Source organism: Plecotus auritus (genome assembly GCF_963455305.1).
Source record: "Plecotus auritus genome assembly, chromosome: 4".
Lineage (NCBI taxonomy): Eukaryota > Metazoa > Chordata > Mammalia > Chiroptera > Vespertilionidae > Plecotus > Plecotus auritus.
In genome coordinates this window covers 66753035-66771686 of record NC_137775.1, presented here as the reverse complement: position 1 = coordinate 66771686, position 18652 = coordinate 66753035, and the positions used below count along the sequence as shown (strand labels likewise).

The 18652-nt window shown below is 36.2% G+C and overlaps 1 protein-coding gene across 1 annotated transcript in view; it reads right to left on the bottom strand.

The window, feature by feature from the left end:
- Positions 1–18652, bottom strand: part of COL12A1 (collagen type XII alpha 1 chain) — a 111920-nt gene that overhangs the window by 70839 nt on the left and 22429 nt on the right. The window contains exons 12-16 of the mRNA XM_080665369.1: positions 17034–17306; positions 15105–15377; positions 6395–6667; positions 1243–1509; positions 602–794 (exon numbers count right to left, since the gene is read on the bottom strand). Of these exons, the coding sequence (XP_080521495.1) occupies positions 602–794; positions 1243–1509; positions 6395–6667; positions 15105–15377; positions 17034–17306 (1279 nt within the window). The remainder of the gene's footprint in view (positions 1–601; positions 795–1242; positions 1510–6394; positions 6668–15104; positions 15378–17033; positions 17307–18652) is intronic.

Genomic DNA, 18652 nt, shown 5'->3' with positions numbered 1-18652 from the left:
ATCATTGAATGAAGGGCTGAAACAAACAAACTTTAAAAAAGGCACTGCACAGTGGTCCATTCTTCCTACTTTAATGAATGTAGGGTGCTGTTCAAACTCAAACTTCCTTGTTTTCCACTGCACAGCCTGGAGCGAGACTTTTAATCAGCTCACCCTTCCCCGATCTTGCCAGCTGGCACCACGCGCAAGTCCTGCCTTCTCTCTCCGTGGCCCACCCCAGGAGAGGATTCACACTCAGAAGCTCCGTGTGAGTCACCTGGGCCTTTCCAGAAGGCGCAGGAACCCACACATTGCCACAGGCCTTCCTAGGGAAGAGCTGCTTTTAGTAAAATTGTGTAATAGGAATGCTAATTTTTTTAAAACGGGGTTATTGAAAAAATGCCATCCCTGATCACTTAATACAAAAATCATTAAAACATTACCAAAATAAAACCTGCTCAGGCCTAAATCCTGTTGCTAGTCTCTGAATCCTACCTCAACTTCACCATCACCAAGAGTGAGAAAGCAGCTTCAGTTGCTGGCAAACTCTGCTGTGCCAGGCCTGCTAATTTACATAAGTTATTCAGTCTTTTAACACAAACCAAATACAGTTCATTCCTACCTAAGTTCCTCCAAAACAACTGTGTTGTCATAAGGTCCAACCACTAACTCTCCCAGGGTCCTCTCCTCCCCTGTCGGGTGGAACGTGACTTTGTAACCCTTCACTTCCCCGGGGGCAGGCTCCCAAGTCACTCGGAAGCTGGACATGGTTGAGTCAGATGTTTTGAGGTTCCTGGGCGACTTAAATCGAGAAGCTGTAAAAATAAGATTTTAAAATATTATTCATAAGACTAGGCTTTGGGGTTTTTAATTAGCCCCTACAATAATAAATCGAATTGGAAATGTCTAAGTGGCATACATGAGAATCGTCACAAACATACCACTTCGAAATGTATATTTATAGGAAAATTAAGGCTGATATCACAATATACAATACACAGTAAAAATGCTGATTCACAGAGTGCTCCTCAAGTGGAAGTGTAAACAACTCTGACAATTCAGAATATTAGATTAGCATTGGAGCATTAATATGTAAAATCACTTTACTGGGAACTCGATTGGTAAAAATAATAGACCATTAGGCATCCTATCAAATTATTCTAATTTAATTTATTACAGAATTAATTTAGACACAAATAAAGTAGATGCCTAAAGTCTTCCTTAAAATATGACACACTTTCCAAAAAAGTTATTGCTTTGTACCTGTTGTTCCCAATCCTTGCCTAAGCTTTCCTTCTCCTGTCTTGTAAATTGGGAGGACTGTGATGTTATACGTGGTTTGGGGTTTAAGCCGCTTTAGCACTGTTGAGGTGACCGTGGGTGACACTTTGGCAACCATCTGTCTTCCTCCCCCACGGGGGCGGTATACAACACGGTAGTTGACAACTTTTCCTGGTGCTGGTTTCCAGGTAACTCTCATTGTGTTTTCTGTTTCTTCATCCACTTTCAAGGTTCTCGAATCTTGGGATACTGTGAGATTAAAAAAAAAAAAGAAGAAGATTACAATGTGGACCATGTTGAAAGAAAATATATATGTCCACCTCCCCATTTATGTGAAAATACACTATCTATGGTTTCTTCAATATGTACACTGTTCTCTTGCTGAGCATCATGGTTTCTCATAAATTCACAATAGCGTGTGAGCCTAATCTCAGTGAGATCACAGTAAGAAGTTCTTTTTCTTCAACTGGCTAATAAATAAAAAAAATAGAGGTTCATATAGCAAGAATTTCCTATTTGCATTTTAAAGATCCATTTCCAGAGATGAGCTCTTAAACTTTTTATTATATTTCCATCTTAAAAAAATTACTGTAGCAAACATGCTGTGGGGAATAGTAAAAATCATGAATGCAGAGTCAGAAGTCTCATTTGGGTCTTTTAAGAAAAAGGTACAGTCCACAAATGACTAGTCAGAGTGACTACAGTTAACACTGTTCTTTGTAATTGCCATGAGTATGTAAGACTATGAACACAAAGGAAAATGAAACTTAACACATAAAAATATCTCAAGAGCTCTAAAGATAATACTGAGTGTTTTAGGAAGCACTGTATGTAAAAAGTGTTTGATTACTATATAGTAATTTATTATTAAATTATCTTTATTAATATTTCACAATTATTAATAAGTCTATCAATGCCCATAAATAACCAACATATTCTTTTTCTTATACATAATCAGAGTTTATAAGCAGGATCATTTCATTCAGTTTAATAATCTTTTAGCAATTCAAAAGCCATAAGCATTTTCTATAAGAAGAAACTAAAGCTTAAAGAAACAATGCAAAGAATCTTTCTTTTTTAAAATATATTTTTATTGATTTCAAAGAGGAAGGAAGAGGGAGAGAGAGAGATACAAACATCAGTGATGCCAGAGAATCATTCATTGTCTGCCTCCTGCACGCCCCCTACTGGGGATGGAGCCTGCAACCCAGGCATGTGCTCTTGACTGGAATTGAAACTGGGACATTTCAGTCTGTAGGCTGATGCTCTATCCATTGAGCAAAACCAGCTAAGGCAAGAATCTTTCTTGATTCTAAGAGAAAGTTTCATGTTCAAATGGACAAGGACCATCTGAAACAATTAAAAACCTAAAAAATTTAAGAATGTACATATAGCCCTAACCAGTTTGGCTCAGTGGATAGAGCGTCAGCCTGTGGACTGAAGGGTCCCAGGTTCGATTCCGGTCAAGGGCATGTACCTTGGTTGTGGGCACATCCTCAGTGGGAGGTGTGCAGGAGGCAGCTGATTGATGTTTCTCTCTCATCGATGCTTCTAACTCTCTATCCCTCTCCTTTCCTCTCTGTAAAAAATCAATAAAATATATTTAAACAAAAAAAATAATATACATATATAGAAAATTATTTTTCAGATATTGGACATCAGATAGCACAGGACAGTGATCCCTGAGAGATGAGAAATGAATGCGACTTCACTTTATGATCACCCTGGCTCATTACTTAGGAAGAGTTTTCAGCTCCACGACAGGAAGGAGGATCCAGGTGGAGCATGGTGATCTCCCTTAATTCAGGAGATGGTTTTGCAACTTTGGGGAGTCCAAGGCCCCTAAATTTGCAGAACTGAGTTCTATAGAGGAGATGGTGTTACAGAGAAAAAAATCCAAAAATCTGCAAAAGGCCCTCCAGTACTAATCAGTGCTTATGTATGAGGAAACTACCCAAAATGAAGGAAAGAACCACCCAAAAAGAGCAGAGGTAGCAATTCCTAGAGATCCCACATAGCCAGAAATGTTCCTCCTAACCAGAGTACAAAACCTCAAAATTCTTGGAATATCATGTATAGTACTACAGAGGTTATTGCCCCAGTAATGGGGCAAAATTAGCCGTAAAAATAAAGGTTTATTTTGTCTATCTCTAACAGAGGATAAAATAAGTTTCTAAAAGATCAAACCACTTCCAAGTAACATAACTACATCCCAGAATAAAAATTAAAGATGTTTATAAGAATATAAAAATATCTGGCATCCAACAAATTCACAATGTCTAGCATCAAATAAAACTTACAAGGCATGCAAAGAAGAAAAAATTATGACACATATTATGGGATGAATAATTGTGTCTCCCCAAAATTTTATGTTAAAGCCATAACCTCCAATGTGGGGGCAGTTGGCAATGGAACCTTCGGGGAGGTAATTAGGGTTAAATGGGGTCATGACAGTAGGGCCCTAATCTGATGAGAATCCTTGTAAGAGGAAGAGGAGACACTAAAGGAATTGAAGTTAAATAAAGTACAACACGCCTCATCCTAGTTGTAATAGAAAACTTGGATTTTAGGGAGAAATTTAAAAAAGCTTTGTTGGCTTCCAATAAATAAAAATCAATTTTTACTTCATTGATAGGTGTGCCACGTGTTATATAATGCTGTAATACTCACATTGTTAGTTCTATTCCTGTTTCAGTAATTCTCAGAAGCTTTCCAACACCCACTGTTCTCTGCTAAACCAGCACTGGAGGGCCGGTAGAAAGTTTCTCATCTGCTGGCTTTATAGCCACAACACACGGTTTTCATTCTATCAACAGCCTGCATACCATGTCTCTGAGTTGAAAGCAATCCTGAAAATATTTTCAAAATGTCCCCTCGGAAGTTTATAAGGAACTCTGTGAGCATGACCTAGTGACTCTGCCCCGTTAGCCACATTTTAGGATTCACCCACCACCTAAATACCACATCTGACTCTGATTTCTCAAATGCTTTCTAAACTGCTTTGCTTTCCACAAAGTGGGCAAAGTAAAACAACAAAATGGTAGTAGAACAAACAAAAGTGCCCGGATTCTCTCATATTTGCTTAGATGTTTAAGCAGTTTGCATATACTCTATAAAGTGTATGTTTCATTCCTGTTTAGTCTACTGCTAGTTCAAAAGAGGACTTTATCTTCACCCACCTTTAAATCAATCAATTAGCCAAGAAAAACTGAAAATTTCTTACATGCCCAGCTTCTTAGAAATGAAAGATTATTTAGGATTTCTGTTACTATATCTGCTTTTGGCTAAAACATGTCCCTTGTGGAGATTTTCAATCATAAATAAATAAATGAAAACTCAGTCTTTGGGAAGGAGATGTATTTTTAAAAAATGAAAAATCACACTTTTCTCCCTTTAAATACATATACTTGAATAATTTCTCAGCCACATGAATTGCATTTTTACTCCCACAAATAAATTTAGCTTTATGTATCATATCTGGCCTAAGTTTACAACATGGCTTCTCTTTACAAGTGAATTTCTGTCAGAAATAGAGATGAATTTCTGCCAGATTCTTAAACAACATCAGCCAACATATTCAAACATAAGATTTCATTTATTACTATATAAACCAATCATATTTTTCATATCTGAGAAATATGCCTTTCCAACTACTTAAATTTCCTAAAAGGAGCTTGATGGGGTTTTTTTAAATATTGTTAATTTTGACACAAATTTAAGCTTGGACATAGCCAACTGAGTTTTCCAGTGATTAAAATGAAAAGACGAATTCTCTCAGACCAAAAGATTTTAATTTAAGAATAACTTAAAATCAAGATATAGGACTTAAATGAAAATGCTCTTTGCCAAAAAAAATCACCCAATCCCTCCACTTCTTTCTAATAAAAGGAAATGTAAGAATTCCCCATTCTTTCCTCTTTTCCTAAAATTTTCCCAAAACAAAAGAAATAAAGTTTTCCTCTATAAATTTTGAGACATGCCCGTGATTAACAAATATTTTTTTAGAAAAAAGAATTTAAAAATATGAACACATATTTTACCAGCCAGCTAATAATAAATGATGGTATGTCATTCAGAATTATTCACAAGAAAGAATATTAACGAGATTAAGGCAAATGGGAGCCACCAGAAAACTGAGTGGACTTTTGATTTAACCTCACCAACCAGAGTTAAAGAATCTGAGATTAATCATAGTCTCAGTAGGTACTATTAATTATCAGTCATCTCTAAGTGGCTAAACACTCTGCTTGGTGCTTTGAACATTTTTGTTTCATTTAACCCTCAGGACAATTCTTAAAACACTGCATCCTACAGATTAGAAAATTGAGGCTCAATGAAGATTAAGTAACTTGCCCAAGGTAATATATCTATAACCATGCCCAAATTCTCTTTGTTTTCATAGCTCCCGATCTTTTTACTAGTTGAGTTTCTTATCTAGTTGATCATTCCACAAAGGTGGGGGGATATAAATTTTATATTTTTAATATATTTTTATTGATTTCAGAGAGGAAGGAAGAGGGAGAGAGCAATAGAAACATCAATGGTGAGAGAGAATCATTGATTGGCTGCCTCCTGCACGCCCCGCACTGGGGATCGAGCCTGCAACCCGGGTATGTTCCCTTGACCAGAATCAAACCTGAGACCCTTCAGTCCGCAGGCCGATGCTTTATCCACCGAGCCAAACCAGCTAGGGCAGAGGGGTATAAATTTTAGATACAAAATGAACCTAAATTTAAACCACATTGGTTTTTTTGTGTGTGTTTTTTTAATCCTCACTCGAGGATATTTTTCCATTGATTTTTAGAGAGAGTGGAAGAGAGAGGAAAAGACAGAAACATCGATGTAAGAGAAACACATCGATTGGTTTCTTCCTGCACTACCAGGGCCCTGGCCGGGGAGGAGCCTGCAACCAAGGTACATGTCCTTGACCGGAATCGAACCCGGGACCCTTTGGTCCGCAGGCCAATGCACTATCCACTGAGCCAAACCAGCTAGGGCCAAACCACATTCTTTCAAGGTTCTCATTTTTCAGTCCTCAATGATCATATAAAGAAAAGAAAAAAGCAAGTAGTTCAACTTCCTGTCACTTGAGAGGGTAACTAACACACCCAAACACATTTGTGATGTTACCTACATTCAGTTGTGGCTTCTCCATTCAATGGTTCTCCTTCTCCACTGCTGTAAACAGCAAATACTGAAAGTTTGTATTTGGTCTCCGGCTGCAGGTTTTCTATCACCGTATGAATTGCATCTTCAGGAAGATTTTTCTCTCCAGCCTCAACATCATCATAAAGCGATTTCCACGAGACCCTGTAACCTCGAACCATTCCCGGAGCAGAGGTCCAATAAGCCCCAATTGATGTATCAGTGATATCTTTAGTAATTAAATCCCGAGCTGAACCACGTTCTAGAATAGAAATTAAAGGGGAATCATTACTTAATGTCTACAAGATATGTCAGTATTACTTCGTCCTGGTAGACATCCTAACTTGATGGACTCAAACTCAATTTGTCTAAAGTTGCTCATTTCTCATTTCTGAGTTGACTGTCCTGTTCTATCAGTGGAACAAACTGATGGATAGAATATTAGAATTTTATCTGATTCCTGCATAGCACTCTGGCCCCGATCTATCCAGTGAGATGGTAAGGTCCTTTAGAACAAGGGTAACATCTAAATATGAAGGAGTATACTAGTATGCCTAACAGAAAGTTTTCCAAAGAAAATAATGCATCTGAATTACCACATATCAGTCCATCTTATGACATAGCACATTGCTCACAAAGATCTTTATTTCTTTATCATCGTCTTTTCCTCTCTAATTTAAATAAGCTCAGTTTCAATGTATGATTTGCAATCATTTCAACAATTTCATATCACTCTCAAATCTTAATTGCGACAATCATTTTTTTTGGTGGAAACTCTATTCGTTCATGCAGTTAAAAAAGCAGAAGTGCAAACTTTCAATTCAGCTTACCCCTAAGGAAACTAAAAACCACCAATTCTTCTGGAAAACCTAAACGTGATTAGTCATCAAAATAAAACACACCACTGGTTCTAGCTGATCGAAAATATCTGTTATGAAATTTTGGTTCTTTCATTAAAAAAAATACAACCCAAATGGAAAAATATGGAAACCTCAACTTAATAGGAGGCACAGATGTCTTCCAATAAAACCCTCACTTTCCATAATTTAAATGTAAGTTAAACATACAGGTCACTTTATATTGGCTACCTTTACTAGGGTTTATGCCACAGTATGACATAAATATAAAACTATCTGCTCCTACAGCATACATTTTACCAGTAATTGTATATTCAAGCAAATGGTATATAATGCTATTACAAGAGTTTTGAAGGTTATTATTTTAGTTGAATCAAAGAATAAAAATGAATATAACAAAAATACTCATGCTTACACAATTAAATTTCAGCACAAAAAGTAAAGATAACAAACAATAAATGAAAAAGAAATCTGGGTGAACAAACACCAATCATATATGGTAGACTTCAGAGGGGGAAAATAAATAAAACAGAAGCTGGGCATCCTACCAGACCCCAAGTGCAAATGGAAAATTCTAACTCCATTATAAATAACTTTAACTGCTGACAAGAAATTTCATCTCTAGATGAAAATTAGTTACATATTTCACTGTAACCAAGAATACTTATTTTCAAGAACATGTTGACTTCTTCCCTCAATACTTGAGATTAATTTCATCTAAAGGTCTTCTTTACCTGTATTTGCTACTTAAATGGCCATACATCTATATTTTTCTCTACTAACAGAAATGTAAGCAAACTTTTTCTTTGGTTCGGTTGGAGTAGGTGTTGTGTTTGTTTTTTGTTTTTTAATCATTGATATCCCCACAACTGGTTTTCCATATGCAGTGCATGTTTGTTTGACATACAGCCACTTTTCATACGCATCTGTCCTCCTAAATTTCCTAAATTGCAGTTAGGAACAGCTATTATAAAATAATTGTACTTAAATCTGACTTTGAATTTAAATGAGCTAAAAACTGCATTAATGACCTTCCAAAAAATATATAAGACAAATAAAGTTAGCTGGAATGTGGGAATTATCTTCCACATTAACCCTGGAGTGATTTGCAAACAACAATTTTAGCTTCTGGTCTTCCCAAGGCCATTTTCCTCCCTGCTTTCTACCGTGTTGAATTTGTGAGATTGTTTCTTTCCATGACAACAGACATCAACTTCACAAACACAAGCTAATGATTTCACTGGAAGAAAATAAGAAGAGAATTGTGTCTGAAGCAAAAGTACATTCACAAAGACATTTGTAGGCTACAAACAAAAGGTGCCTAGATCACTAGACATGTATTCCCATGGATTTGAATCGAATATTTTAACACTCTCAAGACCTGTAAAGCTAGAACAAAATGCTAGTAAAGTGGCAATAAACACATTTGCAAGGTTTATCGATGCCTTGAAAATAATCTGTAAAAACACCTTTTAAGATATAAATAAAATATTAACTAAAAGATATTCCTGAGTTCTAATTGATGGCTATCAACACTAATTCAAGTGAATGCTAAGCTCTGAAATGCTAAGCTCTCAAAAAAAAAATCCTCAAAAAATTATAGTTTCTGCATGTGTCACATAAAGGCATTATTTGCCGGCACCGGCATTGCAGCATTCCATGTTAATGACGAAGAAAATGGGAAGAAGAAAGACAACTCAATCCAGTAGCCAAGATTGAAAAGATAAACCATTTCAATGGGCTTCTTATATGTCAGAGAGCTTGATCAGAATACTGCTAAATATTAAGTTTATACTATTGTCAAACACACTGATAAACTTTTTCTGGAAAAAAAAAAAAAGTAGGAGGGTTGGGTATTCCAGCTGTTGCATGAATTTTGAGAATATGATATACCCATGACAGTAAACTTCATCTGGCCTATAACCCTTGAAGTTTTTAAAAATGGAATCTTGGCTTGGCCAAATATTAGATTTCAAAAAAAATGAAGCAATTAGTTTGTACCCTATGATTTCATTGGCAGGCTGCCCAGTGGCAAAGCTGGTCTTGAAACTAGATATGCAATCAGCTGAGCAGACCACCAGCAGGCTGTGTCACCTCCTGGGGCGCTGGGGTCCTCAGGAGCAAAATAGCTGGACTGGACCTAATCAGATACAACTAGTAGAATCACCTAGAGAGCCAAAGATTAGGCCATGCCCAAATCAACAAATTGGGATATCCAAAGAGATGCCTAAGCACTGATGTTTCCTAAATCTCCTCTGTGATTCTTGATCCTTTATAACTCTTTATTCTTTTCTCATTTCTTTCTTTTCCCTTCTTTCTGCTACCCCTCTTTTGAGGCCTAGAGAGACATTTACTTGGAAGGTGTGCTTGATCAGTGTGGGAAGGAACCCTCATACTTGCTTTCAACTCTGAAATGAGGCTCCTTCCAAATAAAGATGTGTGGTGAAAGCAAAATGGCGCATCACTGTTGGACAGAGTGATGCTGTGCAGGACACAGTGATGCTGTGTCAGACTGCTTGATGGTTCATATATTATGTGGGTCTATGGCTGTGCACAACAAATCACCTTTAGGTAGTGGAACAGGCTAAACGCTGACCCTCCAAAAATTAAGTTGATTGAAGCTTCTCATCACATCCTTTCCATTACAAACACACATGGGAAGCTCACCACTGTCTCCTCCCCTTATTGTGTCTCAAAAGGAGATGGCTCTCAATACACAGGGTGGGGCAAAATTAGGTTTACAGTTGAGTATATGAAACAAGTTTATTCTTATATTATTATTTATTGGATTGTTTTCCATACAAACACCTGTAAACCCACTTTTGCCCTACTCTGTATGCTTCTTATTCAAGAGTTGACCACATTTTCCTGTAAATGAGGTTCAATCCAAGTGTTACCCAGCAAAGCATTTGGTTTGGTTTAATATATCGAATTGTAGGTTTTGTCCCCAGTCTAAGAAATGTCAGACATCAATGACTACAGAAAGAGATTACTTGTCTTGGTTTCATTGGATTGGGTTTTGGAGACAGTTTCTTTTTAGAGTATCTGGGAAGGGAGAGGAATAAGAAAGGGAAAACGTCATGAAACCTCTCTCCAGGGAAGATTACTGCTCCTCCAAGGGGAAGGCATAGCAATGGTGGCAGTCAACAGAAACCAGCTCTGATAGACTGTTTACCACTTTGCCACTACTTTTCCCCAAACCTGGATCCACTTCTACTCTAGCAAAGGCTCCCTTCCTCTTCGAGTTCCTCCTTTCCCTCTGCCCAAGACCTACAAATGTGTTTTTGTTTATTCAGGCTTTTACAGAAGTGATATTGTTTTCAGTAACATTTAAGCTCATAGTTCTGCACTACATGCCTGTGCTTTGCATATTACTTTACCTCTAGTAATAGAATTTCTGGCAATCGTATCAAAAAGATAATCTTCTACGCTGAGGGTATGCCTTCATCTTTATTCCTTTGATTTCTTCTCAATAGTTTTTCCCTCTACCCTATTCTCCCCAGCATTGTGCCAGTATAAGAATAAGGAATAACAATGCTTTTCTATCATAAATTTAAATATACTAAAAAACTCATCATTTTTGAATGTTGATACTCAGCATTTCCACCTTGATTATAAAGTGTTTTAACATAAGTTCAAAAGGCACTTTTCTCATGCCTGCTTGCATACATCTCTGTGCTGCTTCTGTGGGAAGTAATTTAGACAGGTGCATTTCTCATGATCTGAACATCCACAGGGGTTGATTTCTACTTTTTTCCATATACAAGGCCAAAGAACTAATGCCTTATTTAAGTAACTTTCCTATGTATCCTCAGCCCTTTTCCATTTGCTTTCTGAAAAGCAAATCATCATCCAATTCAAATATAATTATAATACAAATTAGCCAATGATGATAACTGAAAAATTAATCATAATGAAATGAAACTATATTTCATCTTATAGATTGTTCCAGCCAGCTTTCATTGAGTTTCACATACCACTTTCAAAAATAGAAGTTAAATTGAAAAAGTAATGTAAACCCTCTTCTAAATCAATTTGTCTTTTCCATTAGAGCTCAACTCAAAAGTCATCCAACTTTCCATAGCAGAATATAGAAGACCTGCTTCTGGATAATGTTCATGTGGAAACACACTTGATTTACAACCAATGAATTAGAGCCACCTTTGAAAAGGACAAAGTTCACTATTGATAAGTGAACTTAATTACTGTAAGCAATACATAGTTCTTAAAAACCTCTAAACGATTAAATCACTCTTCAACCTCAAAGCCTGTGGCATTTCTTCCACAATTGTTACCTCTCCAGTTTGATTTAGATTCTTCTCTGATGAGCCATTAATTTGCAGAAAAGAAAATATGAATTACTGTTTGGTGATTGTGCTAGTTCCCTGGAAACGTCAGAGTAGTTATACCCAGAATGTATGATTTTTTCAAGTTATGAGACAGCAGTAAATCTAGGGAAACATAGAGGCCTTGTTCAGTCCATCTTTGAGAGGCCCCATGTTACTCAACACCATGCAGAGGAATTCCTTGATGTGTTAAAAACCTCATTGTACCAAAATGTCAGCTGAGTTAGCTTGTGTGATGTACAGGAAGCCATTCATGTCTAGGACCCTGGCAGGTTGCTATAGCAACTGAAACAAAGGAAATTCTGGAAAGTCATCTTTTCCATAGCCAGAAAACAACACTCAAAAATAAAAAGAACCGTATTATTCCCAAACTGAAATTTTCATTCATTTGTGGTAAAGCTCTGAATTATTCATTTCGAGGTTTATAAGAACCGGTTTTCCTCTCTCTAACCACTAACAGTGACAAGTAAAAGTTCTACCAAACTTAAAGTGCATTTACATCTACAGCAGTATTTTAGTAAGCACATTAAATCTACTTTAACAACAACCGGAGGGGGAGGGGAATAATGTAAATCAAACCTAATGGTTTGTGCTCAGATTCCTCTGAAGTTGGGATCTGAAATAGTAATAAACTCTGCCTTTGTGATTCTATTTCATGCAGTACTAGAGCCAGCCATGAACTTCCCCAATGCCAATGCTAATAAATCTCTCTTCCAGGGACAGGGGAATTTTCTGATCATTGGCTGCATTTCAAGAAAGTACTAGGGAACATTTTCAAGTTAGGGATGGTTGTAGACAACACTAAATATTGTTTTAATTCTTTCTGAATTAAATAGAATGCACTTCAGGCAATCTATAAAATTTTCAACCTACAGAATGCTCTTGCCTGCTGATCCATGCCTCTGGATTAAAGAAACATTCCTGCCTGGTAGGCTCTTACCACCTCCTCTCCCAAGAGAAACACAGATTAGAAAAACAGCAGCCCTCCAAAGCACTTGCCTGGCTTTGTTTCTAGGCTTTCCATCCCCTGCATTTACCATCATATCCTATTCCTGTGTACGGTATGTGGATTTGGCTGAGTTAATACAATAAAGTGAAATGGAATAACCAGGGGCAAAAATCTTCTATTATTTTAATTTAGTCTCAACTATGCTTTCACATATTTGTCAAGTTTACCACACGTAATGCTATGGGATAAATGTGTTAATAAAATCAGGCTGGCAGCACTTAATATAATCCTTCAATATAGTAAAAGTTTGGTGTAAATGGAAAAAAATTTTTTTTGACAATTTAGGTATGAATTAACTATATTTTTAAAGAAAACTTACAAATCATCTAGCTCACCTCCTTCTTAGGAAATGAAAAGGGATAATTTTTTAAATTTATTTTACTACCCATGTATCTCCCTTAGAGATAATTTTTGATCAACTATGTCCTGGAGCATACACTCATACATGCATACAAGTTGGTAGATTTTCTACACAACTTGTGCAAAGCTATAAAATTATAAGCAATTTAACCATACACCTAACCTAGAAAAATCACAGCCCAACAGAATGTGTTTGCTGTTAAATTAAAATTTGTATTGTTTTTTCTAAAGTTTACTTATATATTATTCTTAGCAAAAAATACCATAATTTTTTAGAATCGAGAAGATTTGGGTTAAATATGAATATATTTTTGAAGTAAGAACATGCAGAAGAATATCAGAAGATTAAAAGTTACAAGCAAAAGTAAAAAATTATTAAACTATATCCAAGATTTTCTTTATAAGGGAGACATCTAGCCAAATACAAATAATCAACAACTGTTTTGTAAAAAATAAAAGCTTGAAAGTTTATCCTTAAAAAAATCCTATGAACAATCTGTGTTGAAAACCTCTGGAAAGCACATGAGAAAGAGAACTTCAAAAGGTCAAAAGAAAAGGACATACTTCTCAGAAATTCTGGATGTTGCTCCACTATAAAGATCACATGCTTTTATTGTTTGGATTATGTCTCTGTAATTAAGACAATTTCTATTTCTAGCTCTTATTGTTTTCAAAACTTTCGTGTAGCCAATCAATGTCTCTGAAATACTTATGAAAGTATTAGTAATCAGTTCTAATTACTAATTATTTCTTATTGATACACTTATAGACATATCTTATTTTACAGTTCCCAAAAAGTTTCACTTACATTCTCCCATTTGATCTCCACAGGTCTGGTACAAAGGGGTAACAATGATCATGCCTTCTTTATAGATGGGTAAACTGAGGCTCAGTAGGATTAAGGAATTATTTAAAGGTTACATGGCTAAGTAGCCAAACCAGGACTTCAGGTAATCAGTATTTTACACACAGGTATTTTATCTTTTGTTTAAATCTTCCTCTAAAAATAAATTTTATAGACTATTGGAATTGAATTCTTGATCACTATTCCAGAGACAATTTTAATTCGAATATTTTTGTTTTTGTTTATTTGTTTTTAATTCTTGACTAAGTATTGAAGCTTACCTACCTACTGTAAGCCTGTTCCTGCTAATTAAAACATCTACAATCCTCCAAACTTCTGGATCCATCAAATTTAATGGATATTTTGCAACCATCACTGTGATTTCACATCACAAAAGATACTTCAGATTTGTTTTCTCTCTCTGACCATTTTAAATAAGTTATCTAAAAGAAAGTAATAACAAGAAAGCAAGCTACGCCTGGTTTTCCATTTAGGCCCCCAACTATGGTACTGACTCATCGTTGTAACCATCCACTGACATTTCTTTTTAACATTATATTCCATTCTCGTGTGGTTAAGTTAAATGCATATTTTCTCTCTCTTACATGACTTGCTTTGTAGTTGTGGTGAGTTAATTCTAAACTTCCATTATATTTCAAAGGTCCTAAAAGATATGAAGCTTTCTGACAATTTACTCTAGAGAACTAAGGAAACAGCTCCAGTGTTGTTCTTACTAAGTACTGCATTAACTTTGAACCTCTAATATACAACTGAAATTTAGAGGTCAGTTGGAAAACAAACAACAGAAACTTGGATTTTCAAATTTCTCAAGCTATTATGAATGCTTTCCGACCTGGTGAATAAAAAGAGACTGGAGTCAGAAAAGGGCTCCTATCTGCTCCTGGGAGATAGAAGCAGCGGTGTGACCATGAGCTGTCCAAACCCTCGTCACCCACGATGTTTCCCAAGCTGCCTTCCCACTCTGAGTGTCACACACCTTTTCTCCATTTAACCAACCCATGGCATTGCAACACATCTTTCGGGCCTTATTATGCACCCAGCTCCCCAATACACTTCTTCCTAATCAAGTTAAATTTTTCAGCTGCTTATACTCTACATCTCTGAATAAGAGGCAGTTTTATGATTGCTTATTTTTCCATACAAATGTCTTTTAAGAAAAAGGATTGCGCATTTCTAAATTTCATTCACTGAAAACATTCTCAGCTTCCTACATGCAATGGCAAACAAGCTGGGGGGTCTCTATAAACTATGACAGCAATTACCTTCAAGCGTTGTTCCTTCTCCAAAAAGGGCATCGCCGGCCCCAGAGGCATACAAGGCCGTCACGGATAAGGTGTATTTTGTCCCTTCGTTTAATCCTCTCAGAACAGCGTTGGTTGTGTCCCCCCTCACAGTGACCTCTTGAGTTTCACCTCCTGCCACTGGGGTGTATGTGACCAGATACTGTTTCACTTTTCCTGGTGGCGCACTCCAAGATAATTTCATAGATGATGTGGTAGGGTCAGAAACTCTTAAGTCTCTTGGGTTCCCTCTAACTTCATTAAAAAACAAACAAAACAAAAAAACACATAAAAACTCATTATTTAATAACATGACTTGAAAAATGCTTTGTTGCTGTAGATGCATATGTGCATATGAAATTAAATTTTATCCTGACTGTTGACTAGCCAATAGAGTTCAAGCACTTCTAAACTGGGCCTCATATATTAGAGAAAAAAAGCAAAAGTTATGCAGTTCCTCTTCTGTGCTTACAGGGTTGCTTAAAATCTTTTATGTTAGAATCTGGCATGTAAAAAACTACAAGGTTTTCTCTAAAAGTGGAACAAAGCACCATAAAATGTGTATACAGTATGTTGATTGGTAACACAATGTGAATTTTTAGCTCCTCTAAGAAATTTGCAATAAAAAAGGGTTTATTGGCATGATGCTATGAACTTTTAAATGTAATGGCCAGAAAATACACTAATGTGATTAAAATGATAAATGAAAATACTGCTTTCCCTAAAATATATATATATATGCTTTCCCTAAAATATATATATATATATATATATATATATATATATGTGATGAAACAGCCTAAGAGAGGCCTAGCCCAGGGTAAAACTCAGGGGCTGTCCATCCCTGTGCAACTATGCTTGACATTTCATGACTTTCCTGGTAGAGTGGCCGTGTGGCCTCTGAAGGGTCTCAAGGCACCCAACTCTGTGACATTCCACTGGGCACACAACAGCCAGCCACTTTCACTCCAGAAAACAGCAAGGTAACGTCACCGGGTCCTGTTGTGATACCCAGCACAGAGAGCCCTAGATGCCCAGGAGAAAAGAGATGAAGGGAAACAGTGACTTCCCAAAGGGATGAGAGGAGGAAAAAGGCAGGTGGACAGGCCAAGGCTTGTGCAGAAAAGGCTAGTCAGCTACATTACGCGGGGAGGGAAATAGTGATGCAGGCCAAGCTAGAACCAACATTCCTTGTGAGTGTCTGCACTGGGACAACAAAGTGCACAAACTCAGATACATGGCTTATTAGCAACATGATTTAGCCTTGATTTCCTTATAAAACTAGAATAATAAAAACAGCAACTTCATTGACTCTATGCAGGGTTAAACAAAATAATACGTAAAAAGCCCTTTAAACGGAACCTGACACACACAGGTGCTCAGTAACTTTTCATCACTGTTAATATGGTGTTGTTATTATTGTTATGTTTTTAAAACTTTAAAAGTAGGGAATAAAATGAAAATTATGAATGCCTTATTTTTTTCTCAATGAATAACATTAAATGTTAATCATTGGCCACAATCTATCCTGGGAGCCAAATCACACCATTTAAGTAAAAATAGGGCAATATTCTAAAATCTTTCTGAAGAAGTAACATATAATCTGTTTCAACTGTGCATAGCAGTTTGATTTTTTAATTGCTAGTAATCCTTAAATTTCTATTAAAATATTTAATAATATTTTAAAAATAATATTTAGACCACATCACAGCATTCACGTTCTATTGAACCAACTAAATGCTATCATGAGAAAGTAAAAAATGTAACTCAAGTCTAAAAGGACTACCGTCCAAAATATCGGATAATTGAGACCAACGGGCTCAGGGCTTGTAGTATCTGGACAGTTGTCCAAAGTCTTTCCTGCAGACTAAGAGTTGAGTTGTTACCACGTGGTCAGCATATTTCCTCTACCTTCTTCCGTGGCTGCATTTCCATTCAATGGAGAGCCAGGTCCTGAGACATATTCAGGAATTACAGAGACTTCATATTTTGTGTCTGGAGTCAGGTTCCCCAAGGTTCTCCTCCTTTGGTTGGCTGGAGTGGTAACTTCTTTGCTTTCTCCACCAGCAGTTGGTCTATATATAATTCGGTACCTTAACACTCTCCCTGGGGCTTGAGTCCAGGTAATTTTAAAGCTATCTGTAGTCTCATCTGTCACTTGTAGGTTTCGAGGTGCTCCTTTTACTGAAATTTAAAAAATAAAGTTGCCTTTTTATATGAAAAATACAAAACTAGCTTTTGATCACTAAATTATAACAGTTCTCTAAACAAAGCCGTGAGCAGTTTTTTGCCAAACATCCTGGTTACTTCATTCATTTAGCCAGACATTAACTAGATTCTGAAAGAGCAAACAAATACAATGTCAAGAAACAGACCAAGTACTATTAACTTTTTAATCAAATAAAGAGGTATATATAATAGTAAACCTTTAGAATCATAAATACTCTATTAAATGATAAACTCATATCGACATAAAATTTAAAAATAAAATTTTGTTTCTTCAAATATAAGTAACCAAGACTTTCACTCTTACCAGATTTTCTTAGGAAAATAGGAAAATAATACCTAACACCCAGATCTACCACATTTACCCACTTGAATGAATTGTCTTATCCAGTCAGCCCCACAACTAACTTTTTATCTGCACAGTCCTTTGACTTGGAGAATAATTAGACCATACATGTGATGGACTAAACACATTACAGATACTCAGTGAATGCTAGCCAGATCTAAATATCAAGGTTAAGTTGCAATGTGGGTAACATGAATAGACTCACAGTCTTAAATGAATTTTTGATTGAACCCAAATGAGAACATCATTTGACTTTGTGTTTAGTAAACATGCTTAAATAACCTATTTGTTTAATGGGAAAATTGTCCACACAGACATCACATTCAGGAAATGAACTAACAGTTTTTCTCTTCCCAATCCACTTGGGTGTAACCACAGTGCAACATGCCTTCATGCACCTCACACACAATTAGAAGTTTATATAAAAATCCAACACATAAAAGAGAAAGAAATTATATCCCTTAAGAAAAAAAAGAAATGGCTGTTGGCAGACTTGCACCACTGATTCATTTTATATGACAAGGAAAAAGACTAAATTATTCCCCCAAAATTAGGCAGATAAACTAATGGGTTTGAATACTGGCTCTGAAGCTTAATAGATGTGTGATTCTAAGTCTGTACCTTTTAAATGTCAAATGTAGTGAAGTGTATCAGAAAGTATTCAACTCTCCCTAGCAAAGAGAATATATCTAAACAAACAATGCTCAAAGCATTTGGTAAAATTTGTACATTCATGTTCTTAGCAGCATTATTTACAATAGCTAAAACATGGTAACAACCCAAGTATCTATCGTGGGTGAATGAATAAACACAGTGTGATTTATACATCCAATGAGGTATCAGTCAGCCATAAGAAGAAAAGATATTCTGGCACATGCTACAACATGGATGAACCTTGAGGACATTATGCTAAGTGATATAAGCCAGTCACAAAAGGACAAATATTGTATGATTATTC